A 27,114-nucleotide genomic window follows, 5' to 3' on the forward strand; every position below is an offset into this window, starting at 1 on the left:
ACTTCAGACATTCTGTGAATGTGTATGAAGAGTATTTAAAAACAAAACCAGCTTTAAAGACATTTCTGCCAACAAACATTGTTGACAATATTGCAAGATGAAAATCAGTTGTTTTTTTCCCCCTTCTTACAAATTATTGTAAGAAGTACATGTCTGCTTGTGATGTTGTCAGGTTTGAATTAAATTGAATTGATCTGTAGTTAATTTTATTAAATTGTATTTATGTTGGTCATTTCTAATTTAATTTAATTTTTCCCCAAAGTGCCCTGTACTGTGTTTTAGTGTTTGTAATGTTAATAACACTGTTAATAAGTATACTAATATTAGAGCTTGCCTTACCTAACATATTAGTTCGCTAACTGACAGCAGAAATTAAGAGCTGACCAATCAATGTTGAATTTATTAACATAGAGTTATCATATGATACCACATTGCAGAACCTTACTAACTTATTTATTGTTCATGTTTGGAAACAATGATGACTCACCCACATTCTCTTCCTGGTTGGGTCAGTCACAACTCTGGTTTTTACTTATCATCATTTCACCATCGGTGTTTCTCAATCATTGCATTCTCTGTAACTAAGCAACCAAATACAGAGGAGACAATTTGCTTCCTGTTTAGGCCTGCACACAAACGACCAATTTATGTGAATGATCATGCAGTGTGTGTTTTCAACTGTGTCAATATGGGCCGAAATCAAAAAAAAGAAAGATTGTTCTCATTTTAAAACTAAAATGCATTTGTGATAATGTAGCCAAGTGTATATCACCTTTTAAGGCTACAGATGAATATATATATATATGAGTAATGTGCAATGTTATGCAGGTACATTGTTCACAAGTCGGAATGCAGTATGGATACACATTAACTACCTTTTTTAATCAACTTTAACAATCTTTTAAATTCAGCTAAAGAAGATCCAGGTTCCTTCTTCTTCTGAGCTATTTGCTGTTCACAGAGGAGAGAGATGAAAGTAGTAGTGGGGCTCTGGATCAGTGACTTTGTGCCATAGAGGGCTGACAGTATTCTGTAAATTATATTCCAGATGAGTTTATCCCTTTAATTGATGATATTTGAAACACAAGAAAAAAGTTTGGTCACTTGTAATAATTTGAGATACAAGTGGAGATTTTGTGCTAAATGAATAGGACATCACCTTTGGATTAAAGTTTAATAACTGGTTGTCAATAAATTGTAGTACCCAATATTTTACAGCACATGCACTGATGCCCGGTCCTCCTGGTGCCACAGAGGAACAGCACACTGTGTTTTGTTTTGGTTAATCTGCTGGAAAGGTCACTTATGATTATCAATCTATTATCAACAACAGAAATTGTTGTTCTAACATTTTCCTATATATAAATGGAAGCATTCACATATCTGACATTTATTGGGATAAACAACTCAGTTGTCCACTAAACACATGACAGAAGAACATTTATTATGTGATCCAAGATGAAAATGGGACATACCTTTTGTAATACATTAAGCACCACTATATTCAAACAGCTTGAGCTGAGTTGTAATTTTATACACATTATGTTTGATAACCACAAACACATAACATCTATTGACTAAATTAAGACATCTCAAATTGGTTCATTAGTTTTTTGCAATTAACACTAGAGAAATAGAAAAGTAATCCGAAACTCATTAATAGGCCTGGTATTACTCACATATCTATCACATATCATTTCAGAGCACTGAAAAGAGAGAGTTACCAGAGTCGAGCACAGATGGAAGGCCTCCAAACTGCATGTTGCTTATGAACTGATGAAGCACCTGATGAAAAAATACATCGCTGCAGTTAAAGAGGAATGAACATTATGTTAATAAACATATTTTAAGTGATAGACTGGAAAGGTGGGCAGGAATCACCAGTGTGGCCCAAGCCTGGTTCAGGTCCTACTTAAACCCCCTCAAACCTACTGTATGGTGTCCACCATGGTTCAATCTTGGGCCCAATTATATTCTCTTTATACAAGTGCCCCCTTGGTGAAATAATCCGCAAACATAAGGTCCACTTTCACTGCTACGCTGATGATACACAGCTCTACATTCCAATCAGTCCAGACGACCAATACTGCACACATGCATTGACAAAAGAAAACACTGGATGGCAAATAACTTATTTCAGCTAAACCTCACAAAATCTGATGTGATTGTAATGCTCCCCCATCAGCCACAGACAAAATCACAGGCAACCTTCGGAATCTGGCACCCTGGCATACCTTGAATAACATTTTTAAAACTAACAATTTAGTAGCACTTAAAATGGCACTTACTTATAGCACTTTGTAGTTTTGCTTTTTTGAAGAAATTGTACTTTCTCTATTCTTGTTGTTCTGGGTTTGTACCCTCATGGTTGAATGCACTTATTGTAAGTCGCTTTGGATAAAAGCGTCAGCTAAATGAAATGTAAAATCATCAGCCAGAAACCTGTGTGTTATCTTTGATGAGAACCTGACACCAAGAAAGTCGTTCAATCCTGTTTTTATCAGTTAACAAAATATTGCCAAGATTATGTCTTTTATTTCAGTCTCAGATAAAGAGAAATTATCCCTGCTTTTATATAATCTCGCCTCGACTACTGAAATGCACTATATACTGGCCTGAATAACAAAAGAATCCAACCATTACAGTTAATCCAGAATGCTGCAGCACAGCTTTTAACCCGTTCCAGAAAATGCGATCAAATCACTCTGATTTTAGCATCGCTACACTGGCTTCCTAGGATTGATTTAATAACATCATGAGGTCCGTGGGTACATTTCTGATCTTTTATCCCACGATGACCCGGGACACCGTCTGAGATCCTCTGGTAGGGCACTGCCGGCCACTCCAAGGTGTAGGCCAAAACCAAGGGAGGTGTTTACTGTGAAGGCACCTACACTTTGGAAAAATCTACCAGAGGATATCAGACTTGCAGAGTCAGTTCCCTGTTTTATCACACTTTTAAAAACACATTTTACAAAAAGACTTTCATCACATGACGTTTATTGCTGTTTTACCTGTGCTATATTTATTTAAACTACATGCTTTTGCTCATGTTTTAAAGTTGCATTGTTTTATTTTGGCTGCTATAAAGAACTTCTCTGTTTCTATTGAAAAGTCCTATATCTGTTTGTGGAGGAGGCTCAGAGAGAACGTCCAGGTGAACCAGGGAGAGCGGATTGGCCCAGCTGAGACCAGTTGGCCAATCAACACCAGCAGAACTGTGGGACACTTTAAATTTGGGTTTTGTGAGTTTATTTTGAGTTGGTAAAGAATGCTGAAAAGTGATTGGTTTGTCTCTGGCTGTTGTGGTGGAGACCCCGCTGGCATCGGCATTTGCCACAATGTTATTATTATATCATTAATAGTGTAGAGCTGCCAGAGAACATGGTTTTTGCACTGAAATTAATTATGTTCTACATTTTTTGAGTTGAGGTTTTATAGTACTTCTGCTGCATCACAGGGATTAAGAGTTGGCTTAACTACGTTTTCATAGCAGCCTTTTAGATGAGCTTCACCTCTGCCTGTACTGCAGCTTCTCCTCAAAAGGAATGTTTCCAAGTCGGCCTATATACATTTAATGAAATCCAACAAAACCCAAGCTGCTCTGTTCATTCACTTATAATGTTCATTCTACTATATCATTGGTATGGTCTAATACTATGTAGAAAGACATTTGGCTGCTGTATAATCTCAACAGTTAATGGAGTCAGTCTTATATTTGATCATTTCACATTTGACAACATAACCTTCGAAATGAGCCATACGTGTCACGACAGCACAGTAGCACTACACCTCTGATCACCACAGTGTGTGGTTTTAGAGGAACTCAGCACCATTAGACAAACTTCCTTATGAGGACAAGACCATTACCCTGGCTACTGATCTCATGATTTTTCGACAATTTCTTAATATTAATGACCTGTTAAGGCTCACCAGATCAGCTGGCCTGTCCACCACCCTAAAATAGCTTGTAATGTTGCAGCTTACTTAGAAGTGTCATACAGTGTTCTGCAGTGTGAAATTATTACAAACAAAAATTACTTGCACCATGAGCTTTAGACCAGATTGTTAAAATAGCGTTTGTTATATTTGCTGTTTCTGTTCAGTTATAACTTGTAGGAGAGAGGGTTGCCTGTCAATGCAAAATTTTGTTTAAATCCCACACTTTTTACAAACTGTAGCAAAAGTTTCCCAGAAGTTTAGGACAAATTAAGAAGTATCTTTAAGTATCGCCTTTTAGGCTGATATCAATTCAAATACTGTAAAACCTTTATTAGAATTTTCATAGAATCAACTGATTTGTTCTTCAACTTTAATGTAAATATTTAAAGGGACATAGCATGCCCATTTTACCACAAGTTGATATGGTTCCTTGGGGTCTTAATGAAATGTCTGTAACATACTTTGGTCAAAATACCACAAGGATCATATAAAACAGCACCCTTTTCACCCTGTATAAAACAGCCCTCCACAGAGTGACCTGTTTTGAGTGCCTGTTCCTTTAAATGCTAATGAGCCAGCTCCCCCTCCCCCATGATTTTAAACGATATAAATTACATATTTTATATGATATAAATTATCAAATATGCATCCCATACTTTGTATTCCCCTTGTTGTCCTGGAGTTTTAATTTTCCCAATCACATAATTAAATGTCCCCTCTGCCCATCCACTACAAGCACACAAGCAGACAGACAGAGAGAAAGAGAAGGGTGGGGGCTATGAAGACCATCATTTACCCCGAACCCCGACATTCATGGGTACAACAACAAGCGGAGAAAGCAGAATCGCGGGCTGACCTTATATATACAGTCTATGGGGCTGACCAGCGGAGAAATGCTCGTCCCGTGTGAACAGCCAGGCGGCTGCGTGCTGGAGAACAGCGCTGTGCTGCCTCAGCGGCGCTTCGCGTCGGTGTACCCGGCGTAACTACTGTAACCGGCGTAACTACTGTACCCAGCGTAACTACTGTAACCCGCGTAACTACTGTACCGCACTGTAACCCGGCATACAGTAGAGCTGAACACTGCGGAAGTCTTCCACACAGCTGGCAGTGTGGAAGACGCCTGCGAGCAGCGCAGCGCCGTTCTCAACACGCAGCCGCCTGGCTGTTCACCTGGACGAGCATTTCTCCGCTGGTCAGCCCCATAGACTGTATATATAAGGTCAGCCCGCGATTCTGCTTTCTCCGCTGTTGTTGTACCCGTTGAATGTCGGGGTTGGGGGTTACAGTAGCGCTGAACACTGCGGAAGTCTTCCACACTGTTGGCTGTGTGGCGCTGACACAAATTCCAGCTCACGCATGGGAGACGGCGGTCGCTCGAGCAGCTGCTGCAGCCTCCCAGTCCCAACGGTCAGACAAATGCCACATGTGAGTGAATCGCGGCTGACCAGCGGAGAAATGCTCGTCCCGTGTGAACAGCCCGGCTGCGTGCTTGGGGCGGCGCTGCGCTGCCTCCCAGCCTCCGGTGTAAACCCGGAAGTAACGAGTGTGGGGGGCCAAGACCATGTAGGAGACTTCCAGTTCCTTGTTACGACACAATACCCAGGAAGCGCAATCAGTCGCTCAAGCATGACGTTTCTGACTTAGAGGAACTATAACAAAGCGCAGTGTTTTTTCCCCAGAGTTTTTGGGTTGGTAGACATGCCAGATACCCACATTAACCTGTAGAAGCACTAACAAAGTGGAATTTGCATGCTATGTCCCCTTTAAGATTTCTTAATATCAAGTTATTCAACATACTAGACAAGTGTCTAGTTTCATTTCTCAGACCACTTTAGAACGTGGATGAATTTTCTGCTTGGCTTATTAAATGAAGCCTTGAAAGCAACAAAACTTGGATTAATAGACTTCCCAGCATGCACTACTTGGTATAACTCCACAGACTCTCGTATTGTAGTTTGAACATGATGTCAACTTCAGTTAGATTTATATTGAATTCATACTGTAGATGTAAGTTATTTGTGTACAGTGAAGAACCTACTCTTTAAACTGAGAAAATATAAAGTGAAAGAAACATGGTCTGCAGTGACTTAACAGTCAATTCTACTTAATATATTATATTTATTCAACATGTTTTAAAGACTGATATAACCAGTTCATTTAACAGATTTTTTTAAGGTGGCATGGTGTTTCATGTTTCAGAATGAAAGAACATATAATAATTTACAGTGTGAACTGCGTATGAGCTAATGATTAGATCCTCACACCCTTCTTTTTGAAGCAGCTTGATCTAATAAATGAATACAGAATATGGGTGGAGATGGGTTACCTTACACACAATAAAGAAAAGAAGTTCAAAACCAAATCTAAAACCATTCTCCCCCTGGGCATGAATTATACACTTCCAATGTTCAATATGAAGCACGGGTGCTTCAGTAATGATAAATGATAAATGGACTTTTGATTACAAAGGGAACAACCTGGACTTTAATAGATCATATGCGCCTTTTGATTGTTCTATAATACATCTCTGAATGTTGGGGAATGTAACTTTGTATAACAAATCTCTGATACATGAAGAAACTGTAGCCGAGTCATTTCTCTTGCATTTTATGACTGCAGAGATGAGATGAGAGGCCATATTCATTGACTGAGATGACAGTCAGTGATCACATCACATTGCAGTGTATTGTTGTAAATTGAAATGAAAAGCTGCAGCTGGTAAATTGAATTCGTTTTTTGGAAATATCAATAGTCATTTGTGTATTAATATCTGAAATATAAGCACTTTGTAACCTCGTTAAGATAAGTGCTATACAAATAAAGTTATTATTATTATTATTATTATTATGCATTCCTTGAATTTACCATTGAGAATAACTACACTATAAACATCAGCTATTAATTATGAAATATTGGTATTATTATGGTAATTCGTTTCTTTCATACTATTAGACATACTAAGTAATTATAATGTTTGTGTTTTTAAAATCTTTTGGCCATTTTATCTTTATATTGTACCAGGTAGTCAGTAAGTGATGAGGAATAAATATCTGCAACTGGACACAAACTAAAAAATGTGATTGGTTGTCCCGTTGACTCCGAGGCCACAGAGCTATGTGAGAATGTAATTGGTCGATCTCGGACCATTGTCTTCACATGCTGTGACAATGAACAATGTACTAGCCTAAGTGGGGACAGTATTTTTTTGTGAAACTAATTGTTAATATTTATTGAGATGAATGATTGTGCAAATGAATGGGATTTGCAAATAAATTTCACTTTGCAATTTGTCCCAAAATCGACATGGCGCTGGAAGAAGTAGCATATAGCAGCAAAAGCAATCTATTAAAAGGAGACTATGTGAGATAAAACTGTCATCGAGCCATTTATTTACTTCACACTGTATTTGAAACTCAAGGGAGAAAGAAACATATGAGATTGGTGGTCATACTAATTTTATTTTCCTGATGAGTGACCGCTAATGTTGTGCAAACAATGACTGTTGTCTCTGAGAAGTACAGGCAGAAGCAGAGTGATGTTGGTCTTCAGATGGAGTGGTGTGGATTGTTGAAGATACAAAATAGTCAAAAACCATCTCACTCAGTTGCCTAAACTTAACCAAACCATAGAGCTTCATTAGGTGGCAAATCAGAAAAGGCTAGGGATAAGATTTTTTGTTTGTCACAGACAGTTGAGTCATTTTGAAGGCCTTGAAAAAATGATCAACTATAGGTATCAGCTCAGCAGGTTCACTTTGGAATGCAGTGACAATCAACACAGTTAGCGGTCTCTTCTGAATATCCAGCCATTCAAATCTTGATGAGAAAAGTTAATATAAATGTTTATATGGTGCCCGACAAGCAGCAATGGGTGATACAGTATGTGGAATTATTTTTCCCTGGGCTTGCCCACTTAGCCTGCATACAGTGATTTACTACCTGAGAAGGCCTTTTCCTCACACCTATGAAAAGCACAGTCATCTGCTGCACATGATATTTAGGGAAAATAAAAGTTCATGTATTTTTGACGATAAAGCAGTACAGCTAGGTGCTTTTTACAATTTAGTTGTCATTAATTAGGTTCATGCATTAATGTAGCTGTTAAGATGTTTTTTCTGATATTATGTACCACCCTGCTATTAAGCACAGTTAACAGTTTGATCATATAACTTTTTTTTTATGCTGTATCAATGCAAGTAAGAAGTTGCTTCTTATTTTGTTTGGTTGAAGAACTGAGTTCACTCTCATCACCCTGTTTTCATTAACTGAAAGAGAAAAATTCATACTGCATCTTTACTTAGAAACTGCACAAGTATAAGTGAAATATTTGCAATATGCACAATTGTACACAATTTGTAGATTTCAGTAACACACCATCAGTTAAAGAGCATATATTGGGCATGTTATATACAACTGCTCAGAATCAAACTGTAGACAAAGAAAACTTTACCTCTACATTGCATAAAATATTTGAAGTGAGTGAACTGCAGGTAGAACAGACCCATCAGCTAAAGACTCACAAGACTACCCCCAACCCCAGAATGTAGAAATGTTAATAAATTAAATTCCAATTATTCTTGTTATATCAATATAATTTTAAGTTCTATTTTATTCAAGCTAAACATTCAACCCTGAGGCTTTTTGTTAGCTCTCTTAATCATAGCTTTTACCTTTTTAGTTTCATACAGCAGTTTACCTGATCTCTGAAGTTATATTTTCTAACCACTGTTCTTATATTTTCAGCCTCTAAGCTGGAAGACCTTCACCAGAAGATTATACATGATCATAATGTACTGTATCTTTTACCTGCAACTGAACAGCCGAGGTATAAGTTAAGAATGTCCTCACTTTGTGGGTTAAAACTGCATGACAAAGGATCCCCTGCAGGTTGAGGCTTGGCCATGTGGTTCAAACACAACGCACAGAACAACATATAAAAAGTCCTGCTTTACTTCTACACTACTTGTACAGATCTCTTAACATTAATCTAAATTTAAACTTTAATCTTTAAACATTGTGTTCTCTTGTAAAGTGACTACTTGTTTTCCGCTTGCTTAACATTGTGTCTGCAGTGAGTTGGGTTGGGGCGCTCAGTTGAAGGCGGGGTTGCGGACTCCAGACAGGCTGCTGACAGGAGGGGTCTTGCCTTTGAGGAGGGTGAGGGAGAAGATGAAGAAACAGACGCTCATGACCCCCAAGATGATCACGCCTGAGATGAGGGCGCTGGTCACCGTGTTCATCTGAAACACTGGAGCTTTCAAATGGGCTGAAGCGGTACAAGCACAAACAAACAATCATATCATTTCTAGCACATTGTCTTAAAATCCCCTTGAATGACACAGAAATAGCTAAATATTGATGATGCTGTATTTCTCTGTTTCTCTGTTTATTTGATGGCTTGTTTTTCTTGTTCCTGAGAAGAACTGCACAACCTTAATATAATGCTGGGATGTTTCCAGCTCAGACACAATATTGTTTGATGGCAGAAAATAGCTGAAATCAAACGTCATCAACATTGAATAATTGGGGAAAATGAAAAATCCATCATTACAGCAGAGATAAAAATCTTTTTCACTCACATTAAAGTCAATTAGACCAAAATATATAAACACACACACACACACAATATAGGAGACATGCCGTATTTAGAGCACAGGAACAACTCCTGCCAACTGTGCTCTCTTGGTTCATACTGCACTTAAATGCCCTCGTGTTTCTCACACTGCTGTTGCCCTCTCTGCTGGTGTGGACGCAGCATTTTTCTAGGGTAGTTTTCAATAGTCATTCCATTCAAATAATTGCAGTAATGTTATGTAGGCTAGCAAAATAACTTGAAGTGCAGTTAATAAAGCAGACTGAGGGTGAAACAGCACTTCTTATGTAACTTCTGCCAAGCAATTAAAACAGCAGGATAATAAGACATAAAAGATTTAGGTGAGACATTTTTCTTTTGCTATTTTAATGGTTCTCTTTCACATCTGTGAAAATTGTCATTGTACTCAACTGACGGAATGTAAAGGCTTACCCAGCTGAGAGTTGTTGGTTGGCGTTTCATCTGTTAACAGAAAGGTAAAGGGCATTTAAGGGCAACAGCAATACATTGTATTCAGTACAGTATACTTTATAGTCCAAGTACATGAGTCAACAGGATGCCTTCAGGCGCCCTTGACTATCTAGGTCACCACGATATGTTTTCAACATCAGTCGACGTCCAGGTTTGTCGCACTCAGGCACCTTCAATCAATGGAGTTAACAGCCTGAGGAGCTGTTAGTAAAAAAATAAATATTGTACTATTCAAAGAATTACAAAAGCTTATTATAAACTGTGCTTGTGTATTACTGTATGTTTCAGTTTGGAGGCAAAGCTTGTCCTGACAGTACCAAGAGTGTTTGGAAACTGTCAGGAGGAGGAGGCATGGAAACTCTGAGGAGAAGGATTAGCAGGGGAGGACGAGGAGTGTTATCAAACTGTACCAATCCGAGTGATGATGGGCCCGGCAGTCAGAACAGCATTTCCAGATGCTGATTCTTTTCCCTCGGAGATGTCCCGTTTTTTCCTGCTGCCACAAATCTGTGGAAAAAATGTCAAAGGGAGATATGGTGGCAGAATGGAGCCTCCCCTGATGTATTCCACTTTCCCATGATGAGGCGTTCAGGGGACACATGATCTGCATTGTTAATATGACCCCTTAATGTTGCCTTTATACATCCATGAAACTTGATATATGACACTTTGACTTTAAAAAAGTAAACACTGGGTGTCTCGTTGTGATTCGAATCACTATTTTAGACCGCTACATATGTTATCCTCAATTTGTCTTACTCCATTAATTATTCATATTTTATGATTTATAGGAAGAAATGAGATGGGGATGAAGGAAGCATATTGATTGAGGATAGAATATAACCTTAATACTTCTTGTATTATGCTACAGTTTACAGGCTACAGCTTCAGGAAGGCTGAAGGAATAATAACATCTGTCCAAATATCTGTTTGCTTTGTGTAAGTAAATAAATAAACAATATGTAATACCATAAAGTTAATATAAAACGATTTGAAAATATATTTTTTTGATTGTACAATCATTTCCATTTCTGTAATAAATCATTATTACAGCGGGTAATTGATCTTGTGTGATCATCAGTGGTAGAAGTGTTCAGTCAGTGATTCTAATCCAGCACACCATTTGTTAAATTCAGTGGATGTGTCCTCCTGGTCTGGGATCTCTCCATTATGAGTGTGTGCTGAAAAAAAGCAGCGTTCCCACACACACAGCCCTCGCTCTGTAACTGGGAAACAATGTGGCCTTTACTGAGCCATGCAGATCCATTCCAGCCAATCAGCAACAGGGAGCATTTGTGCTCCATTGGCATCAGATAACTAAAACCTACCTAAAATGGCAGAAACTTTAAGAATATTTATTTAACGTGTAGTGTGATTTTTTTTTGTTGTTGTTGACACTGAGCTAATGTTTACAGTTTCACAAACTGTTCATTTGATTTATAAGAAATAATCATATTTAGCAAGACAATGTGTTATGTGGTAGCACCTGCAATTAGTAAAAAATACATTTCCTTCTAAAAATCGAGTTGACTAGATTTGTACAGTAAAGAACAAGCACCTTAAAACTGTTTATAATAATACTAAATGTACTCAGGTACTCTCCACCCCTTACGGTATTAAGTAAATATTTCAAAGCTGATACCAGGTGAAATGTCTTCATCATGTTTCCCTCATGAAATGATGCTGGAGATGGATTCAAGAGAGATACTGAAACACATGTGTGTTAGATTTCACAATAAAGTAAGTGCACAATGTGTTATTCTCACTGGCATGAGCAACGGACAGTCATCTGCTCGACACAGCTTGGTGACGCAGTGCAGGAAAACAGTGGACATCTTCTGGTTCTTGTGCTTTACAAAGCGGAATACTTCAAAGGCAAAGCGACCCATTTGGCTCTTCCCATTCTCAAAGACGGTGGTCTGAGGGTCTTTTTCACAGCTGGCCCAGGGAGGGAAAATTAGAAAGTATTATTAGATAGGAAAGTAAAAGAAAAACCAGACTGACACAAATCAACTGCTTTCAGAATTGCGTTACCTAAAGAAAAGGTCATAGCGGAGGTCATCGTTGGGGTTTCCAGAGGGCGTGGTGTAACAGTAGTCCATTAGCACGTTCCATCTAGTTCACATTACGGATTAGCAAACCCACAATTTAGGGACTTAAATGCATAAGTGATGTGGAGGTAAAGGGCAACTTAAACACATAGAGTACAGTTTTGTAGGTGAAGAGCAGATTGCCACTATTATGATCTTTGTGTCTTCAATAGATATAACAGTCATGTTGCAGCCTTGTTGTCTACAAATTATACTTTTTAAGGAAATGTATTTGTTGCCTGAATTGTGTTGTCTGAAAATGTTTCTTTAGGTGTGAGATGCAGTTAGAGTGACTTTTTTCATCATTATGCCCATTAATCTATACTTTTTTTGTGCAAATTTAAGACACTTGTTATGCAATGCATAATCAGATATGTTGGTATAAACAGTCCTATGCTCTATATGTATCGTTTGGAAATATATCGATAAACCTTAAAAATACAACTGATATATATAGATTATGGTTTTTTCAGTGATGGAAAAGGAGTATTAGGGACTTAAGCAGATTTCTTGAGATCAAATGGGAAAATGTCTTAGATGAAGGTTGAAGCATGTGTAAATCAATTTCAACTCAACCAGGATATCAACCCTCCAGCAATAAGTGAACGAGATGTCATAGCCCTGAAAACCCAGTTTAAACCTGAAATTAACTCACTGACCACAAATCCTGCTTCTTAGTACAGACCTCAGGCTTCCACATGGTTCTGTCATCAGTTCAGTTTAAGTACCCTAAGCATTTATACATCATGCTGATTTCAAAGCTCAAACTCATTTGTTACTTTTTTTAGTCTTATTCCAAAAATGAAGAATATTGATTTTACTGTGACCTGGCAGCACCTAGACACACTGCATGTCACTGGTGTTGTGATACCAGTAGTCTCCTCTGCCTCTGTCGAGGCCTCAGGTGTATTCTTGGTGTAGTGATCTTGGAACATGATGTTACCTCCTGTCCAGGTTAGTGGCTTTCACAGCTGCAAACACCCGTGTCTTCAGGGTCAGTCCTGCCATGGGGATGGACAGCTGCTGGACGTACGAGGAGTCCTGTACCACAAAACCATTTCCATACTTTTGTTACATTTCCTGTCACATGTTTTTCCTGCTCTCAGTGATCGGTTTGGTTTCACTATCATCTGGTTTCCGTAGAATCTCATTTGACTCAAATTGGCAAGTTAATTCATTGAAAAGGTTTGAAATGAAATGAGGGTAAATTCTGCCTAATCCTCTCAAATGATGGGATCAAAGGTAATCTGCTGCGTTCTTGAGCTTCAAAAAAGTGTTTCTGAGCTGTTGGTATCCTCCTTGTCTTGTACATGGATCATCAATCTCAGAAATAATTGTAATTATAGGTGTAAAAGGTGCAGATGAACTTTATATAGCTGCAATGCTTCTTATTCGCTTTGACACACACTAAGTATTGTTTGTCTCCAGAGCAACAGCTTCAGCTCCTGAAAGAGCAGATATTTAGCCTGGATTGCTGTGAACTTACATTGTAAAGCAGGAGATTCAACGTGCTGATGAAGGTACCATTGCTGTCCTTCACTGAGATTGCAGCTGCTGACCTTCAAAAAAGATAAGAAAATATTTTTAGAGGGATTCCAATATTTTAGGTGACTCAGAAAACAATTCTGAGAAGACTTTGCTTTACTTTCTGTTGTTCACAGTAATAGAAAAGAGGAACAAATTGTCTCAAACTAGACCTGAAGTTCTATGGCTGACTCACACACTGCATGTGTATGCCACTGTATCTTCAACTTTGTTTAAAGATGTAAATTTAGCCCTGAAGTATTCATCAGTCCTAAAAGGTGGGTTTGCTTCACACTGATGAAAAGAAGATGAGAATGATTCACTTAGTTGGTCAGAGACATGGTGATTTAGTTCTATGGTTACTATTTTGTGGTGGTGTTGTCTCTGAAAGCACTATACTTACACAGAATACTCACCCCAAAAATATTAGATATTCAGTACTAGTGTCTTGTACTGAATTAATTATATATATGTGTAAGTTATTGTTAGTTACATACAGTAAATAAAACCTAACCAGTATAAATGTTTACCGAGGCTCTATTTCCCCCCGTAAGTTTTAAAACAGTTGAAATGCACTGCATTATTTTCTACAATGAATTGCTGTATATTGCTGTAATTTTGTCCATCTTTTATATTCTAAATGTCAAAATGTCCCTCAAAGACTTTGCCTTATCTCGAGATTTCCAAAAGTAAAGTCACCAACAAGTAGGCCTACTTTCACACTTCATTTCATGGCTTGCTGATCCTCTAGCACCCAACAGAGCAATTTCAAACTGCACAAAAAGTGGAATTGATCGGAGATGAGAGACTTACGAGGCCAGCTGTGTGTTGTTGACCAGGTATTCCAGTGGGTAACTGCAGCTAAACTTGTAGAGCAGACCGGGCAAGTAGCTGATGACAGTGGGAGGATCCGGTGTATCAATGTACCCTGATATGTTACCAATCTGCACCAGTGACAGGTTCCCATAAGCATTGGGTCCTTGTGCCGTGGACACCTGCAGTGAAGAACATCAGTGGGTGGGTGAGACTCTTCCTACTGCCTCGCTAACTGACCACCATTAGCTTCCTGTAGGCACAGGGGTCGATACCATCAGCCATACCACTGAGCACACTAATGCAGCACACTAATCCCCAACTCAGACCCTCCTTATCTGAGTACAGACCCTCCAGGAAAAGTCCCATTTCAGCCTGCTCGTTCATGTAGCAAAGCATGGGTGAGGGACAACCCGCTCAGCAGAGATTTACTTTAAAGTGTTTCTGACAGGGCCTCAAGGATCCCACAGCAGCTCCTTCCCTGAGATAAGGAGTGCTGGACTTCATTCTCATGCAGGATAAACATGGCTGGTAAACATCAAAAGATGGGGACTGTGAATCAGAAAGCTGGCTGAGGTGGAAGACACATCAGACACATTTACACATTGCTGGGAGCCTTTTTGTTGTTTTTAAACTTTTGCACATGTTCTGCCTAAATGAGTTAGCACAGAAAATGTCATAAAGATAATTGCTAAGTGATCTAAGGCTGTGAGTTATATCACGACACTGTCCGCCTAATTTCTAAATAAAAATAAAAACTTATGTTATCCACTATTTACAGTAAACCAGACTATAGCTTAAATGCAAAAATGTACACATTTGTATTCACAGGTGATTCACAAGTCTTTATTTGTTTCAAACTGTCAGTTATGCATTCCCTTCTGAGCTTATTTTATTTTATTTTAAAGTGTGAAATGGCCCCAATACATCTCTGAGCTTCTCTTTCCCTGTTCCACCTCTGGAGGCCGCAGACCAGCGGCTCCTGGTTTGTCCCTTGGTTGAGACTAAGGGGTTAAGGGGATTTGTGATGTGTGACTGCAGCTACTTTAAAACTTTGGAGCATTAAAATTAGGTGTTCAAGTCTTCCATTGACATATTTAAATTTAAAATGAAGACCGACATGTTTTCTGTGGCTTCTAACTGTCCTTAGTTGTTCTTCATTGACTTTCTAGCATTTTAATTTTAATTTTATTTTATTCTTCTTGTGCTTCTCTTTCTTCTCTTTTTACTAAACTGACTAAAACACTCAAATTAAAACACAGACTTAGTGTAAAATGTCTGCCCTCAGGAAATACTAAAGCTAATGCTACTAGTAAAGTATGTTAATCTGTTGTCACCAAACAATTAATTTTTACAAATACTATATTTAAAACTTTGGCCACATCAAAATATTTTGACACTAAGTTTTATGTATGAGAGAAAATAAGGAAAATGAAAATGGCTTTCCTTGATCCATGATGTTTTCTGAAAGTTGTTTGTTGGTTTCATAATATTTCTGATAGATCTCATATACATTTATAACAAATGTCCTGCTCACCAGTGAAATGATCAAAAGCAGCTCCATCAACAGTATGCAGTTACCAGTTAAGTAATGTTGACAGTATGAAAATAACCCATACCATCTCTATTCTTCTTACCACTAAGGCGTTGCCACAGGACTCCAGTGATGCCAGGCTGATACTAAAGATTACAACAGTAGGAAAGGTGTTGTTGTTGATGAATCCACGGCAGTGAGCATCTCCTTGGCGACCATTGAGGGCCAGGTCAGTGTCAGTGTAGCCGGAGAAGAGGACAGGGCAGAAGTTGATTTTGAGGGTGATGGTCTGCACCCCACAGTAGACACTAATATCCCTCTCCGCTGCAACACACACACACACACACACACACACACACACACACACACACACACACACACACACACACACACACACACACACACACACACACACACAAACAGGTCCATACAGGTATATGAAAAGAAGAACGAAAAGTAATTTTGTCATATAGATGAATGAATGAATTGTTTTCTGTTCAGAGAAGTGACTGGGCTAAGATAGATTTTGTTAAGTTTTAAATTATAATATATATTTAAGGGAATAAGGATAGTTGTAGGATTACAGTCCAACCATTATGTTATACATTTTTTTATTCATAAATCACAGTAGGTTATAAAATAATGTGTGGACAAAATTTGTCTCCCCTTTGGAATGTGTACCTAGTTTGATTAGAACTTTCCTTTATGAAGATACTCCTATGGAATTTCTGAGCAATTGTTCATAAGCAGAAAGCTGTCAGTTCCTCACCGGGAAAGCGGCTGTGAAAGTTGGCATCACAGTTGAATCCATTAAACTGAGCTCCAGCTGATAAGGCCTTACTAAAGAGTAAAAGAATCAAATGTATATGTTCCATTTCAGCACCTGAAACAGAAGTATTATTGTAAGAAAAAAGGTTTATGCACTTGAAATGTCACTTTGGAAAATATAACCTTTAAAAGTGGGAAAACAGAAAGTGAAATCCAGCATTTACTTAATTATTTTCACTGAGAAAAACCCACAGTAACCAGATATTCTGCCACAAATGTGCCAATGTCACAGGGGAAGATTCTCTCAAAAGATTTCAGATCTTGTACCAGATTTTACTTCGGAGGAACATCTTTCTTATCCCCACTTAGAAATATCAAAGCAGACAAATGTCATTTTGAATCTGAACCACCTGCAGCTTTGGCATCAAAAAAGCATTTTATAAAGTATAATGGAATATCTATGTGAGCACATCTCATTGTCCTTTGAAAAGCTCTTATCACATAATCGTTGTCGGGCACACATTCAGAGTCTCTGAGGAAACAATTAAATTAAAGGAGTAATTACACCATGTTTGGAGTTTGTGTCTCTAGCTCAGACAGCAGATGTGGTTGTTCCTGACAGCTTAAGTTAAAAACAGCATCTGGCCACGGCCCTACAAGAGGAAGAAACACTCACCCTGGTTCCTGGAAGCCAGCAAGTCAGCGGTACTCCATAAGCTTGGGACAGACGATGGAATGGTCCGCACAGCATCCCTACCGGACAACTAGAAACAGGACTCAGGTGCAGGGGGGAAAAAAGGATCCCACACATAAGAGATTCATTATTTGAACATGTCAACAAAAAAGGGCTGTCCAGAGTGAACATGGGAAAGTCCATCAAATCTGAATGTGTTATACAAATCCTTTCACGGTCGCAGAAACATGAGCAGGTTTTGAAGTTTCCCACTCATATCCTTTTGGCCCAATCTGGCTCTGTCACTGCTCACAAATGGTTTGACGCTGCATGAGGTCCAGTGGCAGTGGGGGAATTATCTTTTCATCGCTCCAGTGGCCCTTGCTTGCTGACTGAGCCATTCCTTTCTCCATGGGCCGGTCAGGGAGTACAGAGCCTACCAAATGGGCCCTTGGCCGCGGGAATCCACACTTTTCATGCTTTGTGTGTGGCAGTCCTCAGTCAGCACAGCAGCAGGCAATCTGCTTGGTGGAGCTTCGAGCTGCTGCCGGCCTCCTACCTGATCCCCAATCTTTAATTTCTGGTCACAGGGCTCCCACCACATGAAGAGAGCAAAGCAAAAGAAACCAGAGTTCATGGAGTTTCAAAAGAGCACACTACCCTTGTAGCCCCATCTTCCATATGAACAGTATACGTGATGGACTCGTTGTGTAAGCCAGACAGATGACACACAGGGATTCTGTATAAGAATGACACAACAGTATAGTTGCAGTTCCCTTAGGTCCAGTTGAAAACAAAAGGTGCACTTGTTTCATTTGTCTCTTTTGACCGTTTGAGAACCACTCCTCGTGCATTTTTCCTTTTCTTTTCTTCATAAACTCAAAATAAATACACATTAGCTTCCGTAAAGGTTTGCCTCCATGTTAAAATCTCAAGAGTCTCACAGTTAAAAATAACTTCAAATATTTGATGTGTTTTGACTAACTTCATCAGTGTGCGGTTAATGAGATGTAATCCGCCCTTACCTTTTTTATCTGATCTGATCAAGAGTAGTCTTAGACCTTTATCATCGGTGACTTCATCAGTTCTCTCCGGTGTTCAAGGTTGTTCAAGCATCGATTCCTAATCCTCCGGTCCTTCAGTGTGTTTCTGTGTATACACCAAGCTGAAGCTGCCAATGTTAACCATTGGCAGTGACTCTCTGCAACTCTTTTCCTTCACTGCTCTGACTCTTACTTGGAGTGATGTCCACAAAATTGAGGGCTGGGGTATGGCAATGTCTTATTTCTAAGGACTTTGCTAATCCAGATAAATTATAATTATGACAAATTTGGGCCAAAAACTGGAGATAGTACATTGCCTCACTGCAGACTGATAGCCATCTAGAGTGCCCCTGTACCTCAATTATCCAGAACTCTTTTCATCGCTCTATATACACGATAGATAGACCCAACTGGTCTTATCACTTGGAGAGCATCTTAGTCCATAGAACATGGCAACCATAGAGACTAAAGACATCATTTTGGAACTTTTCATCACCTTGCACAGCCAGACAGATTGGAATTGTCAAACCACAGCACTCTGGGTTATTTAACATTTACTTTGCTAAATCCTGAGTGCTCTTTGAAGACCACTGTTTATGACCAGTAATGTTATAGGATATCTGTTTATTCATGGACATGATACAGTCACTTGACAAAAGCATCAAAAGAATATATTACTAAATAAACAATTTGTGGGCAACTTGACCTAGCTAATAGCTCACTCATCAATATTATGGTTTTGCCCTATAGTCTGAAAAACATCAACAGGCAGCTATCTTTCTTTCGAGCGACACAATGCAGAAACTGTACCTGGCAACACACAGCAACCTGTTATGTCTCAGAGATTCTCTGGAGGAACATCATTATCACACTGATCCCTTGGTGGATGTACACCACTGGTACTTTCCTTGTAGTTGCCCAATTCATCTGCATCAGTGACAGGCCAGCATTTGTCTTTAAAACACAGATTTTATCCAACTCAGGGAAAGCTCCACGTAGTCCCATTAGAAGCAGGATCACCTTCTGTTTACCAATGTTGAACTCAGAGCTGATGTGCACTAAGATGGTCAAAGCTAGAAAAACAGAAAAGTGTCTGTATTTGTTTGATAGAATGTTATTGCATTGCAGTTAAAGATCCACCTGTAAGGTGTCACATGAAATGTGTGCATCCAAAGCCAGTTTAGTGCCTATGGTGATGCTGCTAGGCCTTGCAGCTGCTGGAGAGCATCATGAGCTTTTAAGCCAGTTCACAGGAAACAAAACAAGCTCCTATTCACAGTGTGTCCGAAAACAGTAACTGCACTAACAACTTCATATTGATGTTTAATTCAAGAGTTTGGTTATTGCCCTAGAACGAACACCCAGTTTGAACAGTGCCTAAGAACGACCAAAGACGACTTTCAAAAGCACTGGATTGCACTTCTATGTGAAGTACGTTTTGCATTGTTTTCCAATGTTCTGAAAACACTGTGTATGTATAATGGTTGTTTTAAAACACTTAAAGTTGAATAAAAATAGATGGTTATACATACAATACTATTTCTTTTTCAATAGGGTTATTCCTTGTTTGCTGTTTGGTTCTATAGATTTGAACAAAAACACTGAATGTTTTTCATGTCCTTCTCAGCAATTTTGATCTTTTTTGTGTAAAGGTGCAAAGAAAACATAATGAAAGATACATAATACACTATTTTCTAATATTTAATATATAAAATATCGATAAAATACTTCAGTAACACAATTGGTGACATAAAGAGTCAAGAGATAGTGAGTGGACAAGAGCACTTCAGGGGCCAATCACATTTGGATTTTCCCATGAATATATACAATAAAAGAGCTCTTGTTGATTGTAACCATTTCTCCTCTTAAAAGAGGTGAAGTGAAAATATCCCTTCCTCGCGTGGTTTTAATCTAAAGGGAGGAAAACAAAATCCCTAGTCCTTATCTGTGGAAAATGCATGCTTATATTCATCTGAAGATAATATGAGGCTCAGCAGTCTTAGTTGCATAAATCAAGTGGGGCTCATGTGTACACTCTTTTTAGCAACTTAGAGTAAGCCGTTGGAAACATCCTCTTAAACAGATGCTTTCCATCTCTGCAACTATTTGACTATACTGAACTGTTATTAGTCTGAAATCCAATTCAACTGATTTCTCTTGGCCTTATTACAGTATATGCAGGTGTACACATGAATAGAGTGCAAGATAAAGTAATATGCTGGAATATTTATTTTGAACAGAATATTAGATGGTTACATTTTAAATTCATAGAAAAAGGTTTCAGCAATCTTCAACATGTTAAAGCATGAACTGCAGCTGGCCTCTTTTCTGGGACATCATATTAAGTGTGACAAATGAATGAATTACAGTCCTCTGTATGTCCTGGTAACAAGAATGCTGAAAATGTTTTGCAAATAACCATGTGTCATAATAAGGAAGGACTTGTAATTCAGACCTGCAGGGAAATCTGGTAATCCACTACAAAAATGTTATGAATATTTATCAGGGTGCCCCTCTTCTTCTGTTAAGGACTCATGCAAATCATTTGCTTTCGAAAAGCACTGAGATATCTGGAAGCTGCAGTCATAGAAATCCTTACTTTACTGCAGAGGCTGATGGGTCCTTTTCAATATTTAACATTTTCAATATTTGCATATGTTGACCTGCCCTGCCCTTGGTGAGTGCTCATTTGATATCATTTCCTAAATCATAGGCCTTTAATGTAAGATCCCGTGTAACAACATGGAGACACTGAGGCACTGACTGCATTAGCTGCAAGCTGCTGCCATCGTGCTGAGGACACTTCAAACAAAGAGAAGGTTCTAATTCCTTTTCCTCTGAAGTTGACCTTCACTCCAGGGAGAAGAGCCAACATCCAGCATCATAAAGCACGGGTCGAATTTTGAACAGTAAACTCATCTGATAAACACATTTACCATTGATTCATTCGTTCATGGTTTCACTGCAAACAGCTGTGATGCTCGCCACTGTGAGTTATATGAGAGGGTCAGAGGTCATCTCTGGTAAGGTACATACCAGCGCTGTGTTTTCATTCATAAAGCCTTATTGTCTCCGCTGCAGAGGTTTTCAACATCTGTAGTTGATTTCAAAGCTGATAACCATGACTCTACATCACAAGACTGTGTAACTTTTAAACTTCTTCTCATGACCTTTGAACTGTGACAGACTGGTTTCCAGTGATATGGACCCAAATGAACTGCAACAAACGCACATACACACTCATTCCTCTGAGGGACTTGAAAGCACTTTAATCCACCATTGACTATGGGTCAAACTTGGACTAGACAACTATGTAAATTACTGACACTAGTATAAGGCAATCTACTTTAATACTGGGTTGTTCGTTTCGTGGAGTCTACAAGATGTAACTATCACTTTGACATTGAGATACCTGATGTTCATGAAACCAGTTTGAGATGACTTCTACTGTATGACATGGTAAGTGGGGGTTGCAATAAATGTGTTAATGTGATAACTGTGGCCATATAGGGTTGAACATGGTCAGCAATAATACTTTTGACTCTACAGCTGCAGCCTCAGCAGAAATCTAGGTTCATCAGATCAGGCTACATATTCCAGTCTTCAGCTCTCCAGTGGTGGTGAGTCTGTGCAGCCTCACGTTTGTGTTCTTGGCTGACAGGAGTGAACCCGACGTGGTCTCTGCTGTTGTAGATCATCCACCTCAAGGCATGTTGTTCAGTCTCAGAAGCTTCTCTGTGTAAAGAGTTGTTGCCTGAGTTACCGTAGCCTTTCTGTCAGCTCTAGCCAGTTTGACCATTCTCCTCGGACGTGATTTTTTCCGATCAATTCTGAGTAAAAATTCTAGAGACCTTTGAGTGTGAGAATCCCAGCTGTTTCAAAAACATTCAGACCAACCTGGCCCCAATAATCATGCCACTGTCAAAGTCACTGATTGTTTGTATTACACTGCTGCTATATGATTGGCTGTTTGCATGAATAAGCAGGTGGACAGGTGTACCTAATAAAATGCTCAGTGAGTGTAATTCATCTACTTAGGCACGACCATGGTGGGATTTTATTTAGTGGTTCATCAAGGTGTTTGAAAACTTTGGAAGTGAATCATTTTGCTAATAATTCTTACTTCCTATTCATTTGCATTAATTCATTCTGAAGTAAACCTGCTCTGGGAACACAATAATGAATTCCACTGCAACTGTACAAATCCCTATTTGTTTATGAAATTCAATTTTGAAATGGAGACTAAATCATTGTTGTGTCTCATAATCACCTTGCTTATTATTTATTTCCTAAATGTATACATTTTCAACTGATTATGCATTCATATAGCAAAAAGATATTTAACCGAGCTTTTTGTTTCCACTGTTGTCAAAGATTGTGCTAAGTAATGAGTCATACTTCCTTGTCTGCATCCTGATTTTCTGAGAGTGGGTTTGTTGATACCGACCAAGACTTTATTGAGATGCATAACACATGACATGGTTTTGTGTGAGGGATAGTTCAGAATGGTTCTAATCCCATGTGTTTGTTTTCTTTAATCAGACAATAATATTAGTAGGTCAAATGACCTCACTGCTGGTGGAGATATACCACCTGCATAACGTCACGGAAGACAATGAATCATCCTATTTTTCTGAACAGTTTTTTGCTTCAGACTATGGTAAAACGAGTGATGATCTCTCTCAACAGAAAAAAAAGATCTGAGGACCCTTTATTTGAGGTGAAATCAATCTAGACTGGGTGCCGTCACACTGAGCTCTCTTTATCAGTTTGAGTGGCACACAAATAATTTTGCGTCTTTGACTAAATGAAAGGGCAGGTTTCTCGGCCTTTGTTGGCTAAAATGTCATCACTTGGCACGCATACAAGCAACCAAGTCTTTGCATCATTCTCGGGGTCCCTCAGAGAGTATCCCTGTATAAGCTTGTCCATCTTGGTGACACAGCCATTATATACATGACAAATACATTTTTCAGAGGAAGAGGAAACCTCTGCCTGAGCAATATACCTGGGCAGTAAATCTTATATCTTATATGCTTGATATGCTGACATGATCGATAACATTAATTATGTAATTCTGAAGTTATGTTAAAATCATCATTATGAATAAACTAAACATTTTCTTTAACGTTTCAACATGGTGTCAGAGATCTAGTGTAAGATCCTTACCCCCCTCACATAGCTGCTATTTTACTCTGCTTGTTGACTCACTGTGCAAGTAACTCAACAGGACTTATTGTGAATGATCTTGGGGTCATGAAATCAACAGTCATATATGTTGATTATTGAGGGAGCTGGGACAATTAGAAGAAGGAATAGTTTGGACTAAGCCAAGATCTTTGTCGGTGCATCAGAAATGGGCACTGCTATTTTATCAAGAATTATAGACGATCTATATCACATCTTTTCACACTCACATGAGAATTACCAAAGAATACCAAATCCCTATTTTGCCTGGGCTAATAAACAAGGTGAGAGTGGTCTGACAATTTGAACTGCCCTTGGTGAGTGATTCCCTGTGGTCCTGGCTCCTTTCATTGCAGTGAAAGGACTTGTTGAAAACTCTACCAACACAGCTCCACTGAGTCCACCTACTCATCACATTGGATTGAAAATGATTTGTATCCATTCAAGCCATTTTCTAAAGTCCCCCTAACAGTTGCAGAAAAAGCAGACTCTACTTGCCACCATGTTAAAACCAGGCAGACTTGGTCGGTCAGGGTCTATTTTATAAGCTAAAATGGTTTGATAACCTATCAAACTAGCCAGCATAACAATCATCAGACAGTGTAATTTATTTGACTGTCAATTCATAACATTTTGTGTTTGAGGGGGTTGGAATCTGATTGCAATAAAATGGGAATAGATCTCAAGTGTGCATTTATTTGTTGTTGGAGTTTCTAGTTCATAATTCAGTCGGTTGGTGAACTACTCAAAATAATGCTAATGCTGTAATACCGATAACATGTTGGAGACCTCTGTCCGGCTCTGACCGGTTTTCGAGCCAGTGCTCCACACAACTGGCACTGTCCCCACTAAGGGGGACAAAAAAACTGTTGTAAATCATTGCTTAAACCCCATATTTATCCAGAATGTCTTGATAGATATTGACTAGCCTTGAAGCTTCTATTCTATTTAACAGTACTGAAAAGAATTGTGTACCAACAACTTTTAATCCCCATATGTTACAGTATTCTTTATTGATTCTTCAGCCTGCCTTCAGGGCTTGTTGCTCTACTGAAACTCTTACTTAATGTCAATGCAGCTACACCATGGATAAATTGTGTTCTGAACAGTGGATTTTCTGATGTGAAATATGTAGGACTTGGTTCTTGGCTCCTTACCTTTTTCTTTTTCAATTTTACACACACAGATACACAGCTGTATGCACAAACATATGCATATAAACTAGAACGTGTGACCATGTAACACCAATATTAGCTTCCCCTGACTGTCTGTTAATGTAAGATTTCAATGTTCTTCTAATGAGTTACAAAATCATATATGGGCCACTCCCTCCTGTTTGAATGTTATATTCCATCCTGTGCACTTTGTTTTCAGAACACAGAGCTCCTGTTTGTCCATGGATTATTTGTAGTCAGCAGACTGCAGGGCCTTTTCTTATTGTTCACCCTTCCTCTCAAATAATCTCCCTGCAGACTGTTTGGCTCCACTTAAATCCAAGTTAAAAACTAATCTTGCCACATTACCATTCAGTAGTGGCTTTTTCTTTGATTACATCAGGCCTTGTACCTATGTTGAAAACTCTGGCGAGTCGGACTCAGTCTCAATTAATCTGTTAAATGTTATACATATGACAGAGTTCATGTGGTCCTGCCAACTAGGTTACTATAAACTTTCTGCAAATCGTTGCATCCTCTAGTATCTGTGTCTATCGGCCATGCTGTGTCTATCTCTCTCTTCTCCCTCTCTTTTTCCCTTTTTTCTTCTCCCCTTCCTCCCTTTTCACTCAGGCTATCTGCAAAGGACCCTTGGCCATTCTTGGACATTCTGCTGTCTCTTCCCTGGCTGTTGCTGCCTCATTCCAGATGTTTTGGATCTGTTGGTGGCATCTGGAAGTTGTTTGACATTGTTTGTTTTTCCTCATCTGATTCAGGGGTCTAAAGAAATAGGTAAGTATGCTGTAAAGATTTGGCAAATTTGTGATTAGGCTATAAAAATAAAATTTGACTTGAAAAGTGGAGTGCTCAATAAGGGCCACGCATTGTTAGACTCAAGGTTGTGCTTGATTTAAAAACAATACAAACAACGTGTTTATTGATATAAGCTTATAGAAGCCTATGTATAGAGCACATACTTGTGTGTGACTATTAAATATCTTTATCAGCATCAAGGTGAAACAATGATTAGCAGTAATAGTTGAGTTGTGGGTTGAAAACTAGAAATATTGTTTGTTAGTATGTGTTTAGCTATTTGTGACATTAATTGCATTCTTTGATATTTTTTGTTCGTCACACAGTTTTCTTGTTGTGATATTCCCAGCTCAGCCACAATATCTTCTGAGCAAGGTTTTAAGCAAAGCCTTGACAAGTGACTAAAACCTATGGTACATAAATTCGATGAAAGAACAAAGTGTTTTCTACCAACATAACATAACCTTCAGCATGACCGACTGCAAGGCTATCACTATTCTTATCCTTCTCCGAACCTTGAATCATGTCTTCACCCTAACATTGAATTAAATACAATGTGACCATGTAGGCAGACTTATGTCGACACAGTCTCAAGCCCAGTCCCCCAGCCCCACCCACCCCAGCCTCGAAGAGATCTCTATCTGGTACATGCAGAGCCATGATTGCTAATGTTCACCACTAGATGTCCTCAGAGTTATACCAATATGTGGGTGGCAAGTAGGCGGTGATGGTATGTTCACGTGCTGTCAGAGAGAGCATAGCTGCTCTTGAGGAAACATTTAGGAGCCAGCAAAAACATTTTATTTAAAACTGACCTCTTTGTTATTGCTGGCTCAGATGGGCCCTGAACCTAGTTGTAGTGCCATAGGCCTAGTACATCCTGGGGCACCTCTGTCTGCATGCATTCATATCATATTGAAATACGAGTGTGGTGTGTCTTCCTTGTAAATTATTATTATTATTATTATTATTATTATTATTATTATTATTATTATTATTATTATTATTATTATCAAATCCCATTACAACATTTCATTGGCTTTTCTCTCTTGTGTGTACTTTCTTTTCCTCTCCCTGTCCTTTGACTTCAAATTTGTACAATCCAGGTCTGAGACTACCACTACTCAACTATTATTAACTGCTGCTGCCATTGTTGCTATAAACAAATATGGTGTGAATAAAATTGAAGTGAATCAAACCCTCCTGAGCACCAGGCACTCTTCATCACCTGGCTAATTCTGTCCCTTCAGTGAAGCATGGGGGTGACAGGATCATGCTATGGGGGGGGGCTTCAGAGGCAGGAAGACTGTTCCGAGTTGAGGGAAGGATGAATGCAACCAAAACAGGTCATTGATGAAAACCTGTTCCTAAGTGAACATGAACTGTGACTGAGGGTGACAGTTTTCCTTTCAGTACAACAATGACCCGAAGTACTGAGAAAGCTGTTGGAACCTGTCTATCTTTACCAAGGATAATATGGTCTTCACTTCTACTTTCTGTCAAGGCC

General features: G+C 38.9%; 1 protein-coding gene across 1 annotated transcript; it reads right to left on the minus strand.

Annotated features, from left to right (window-relative positions):
- Positions 1-9,034: 9,034 nt before the first annotated feature.
- Positions 9,035-16,844, minus strand: zpld1a (zona pellucida-like domain containing 1a). The gene is made up of 10 exons (XM_035179008.2): positions 16,739-16,844; positions 16,073-16,293; positions 14,436-14,617; positions 13,585-13,657; positions 13,042-13,139; positions 12,043-12,123; positions 11,775-11,946; positions 10,419-10,515; positions 9,970-9,999; positions 9,035-9,210 (listed from the first exon to the last, which is right to left on the minus strand). Exons 1-10 carry the CDS (start codon positions 16,842-16,844, stop codon positions 9,035-9,037), a joined length of 1,236 nt encoding a protein of 411 aa, XP_035034899.1.
- Between the last annotated feature and the right edge of the window lie 10,270 nt (positions 16,845-27,114).

This window comes from Hippoglossus stenolepis, chromosome 15 (assembly GCF_022539355.2).
Source record: "Hippoglossus stenolepis isolate QCI-W04-F060 chromosome 15, HSTE1.2, whole genome shotgun sequence".
NCBI lineage: Eukaryota > Metazoa > Chordata > Actinopteri > Pleuronectiformes > Pleuronectidae > Hippoglossus > Hippoglossus stenolepis.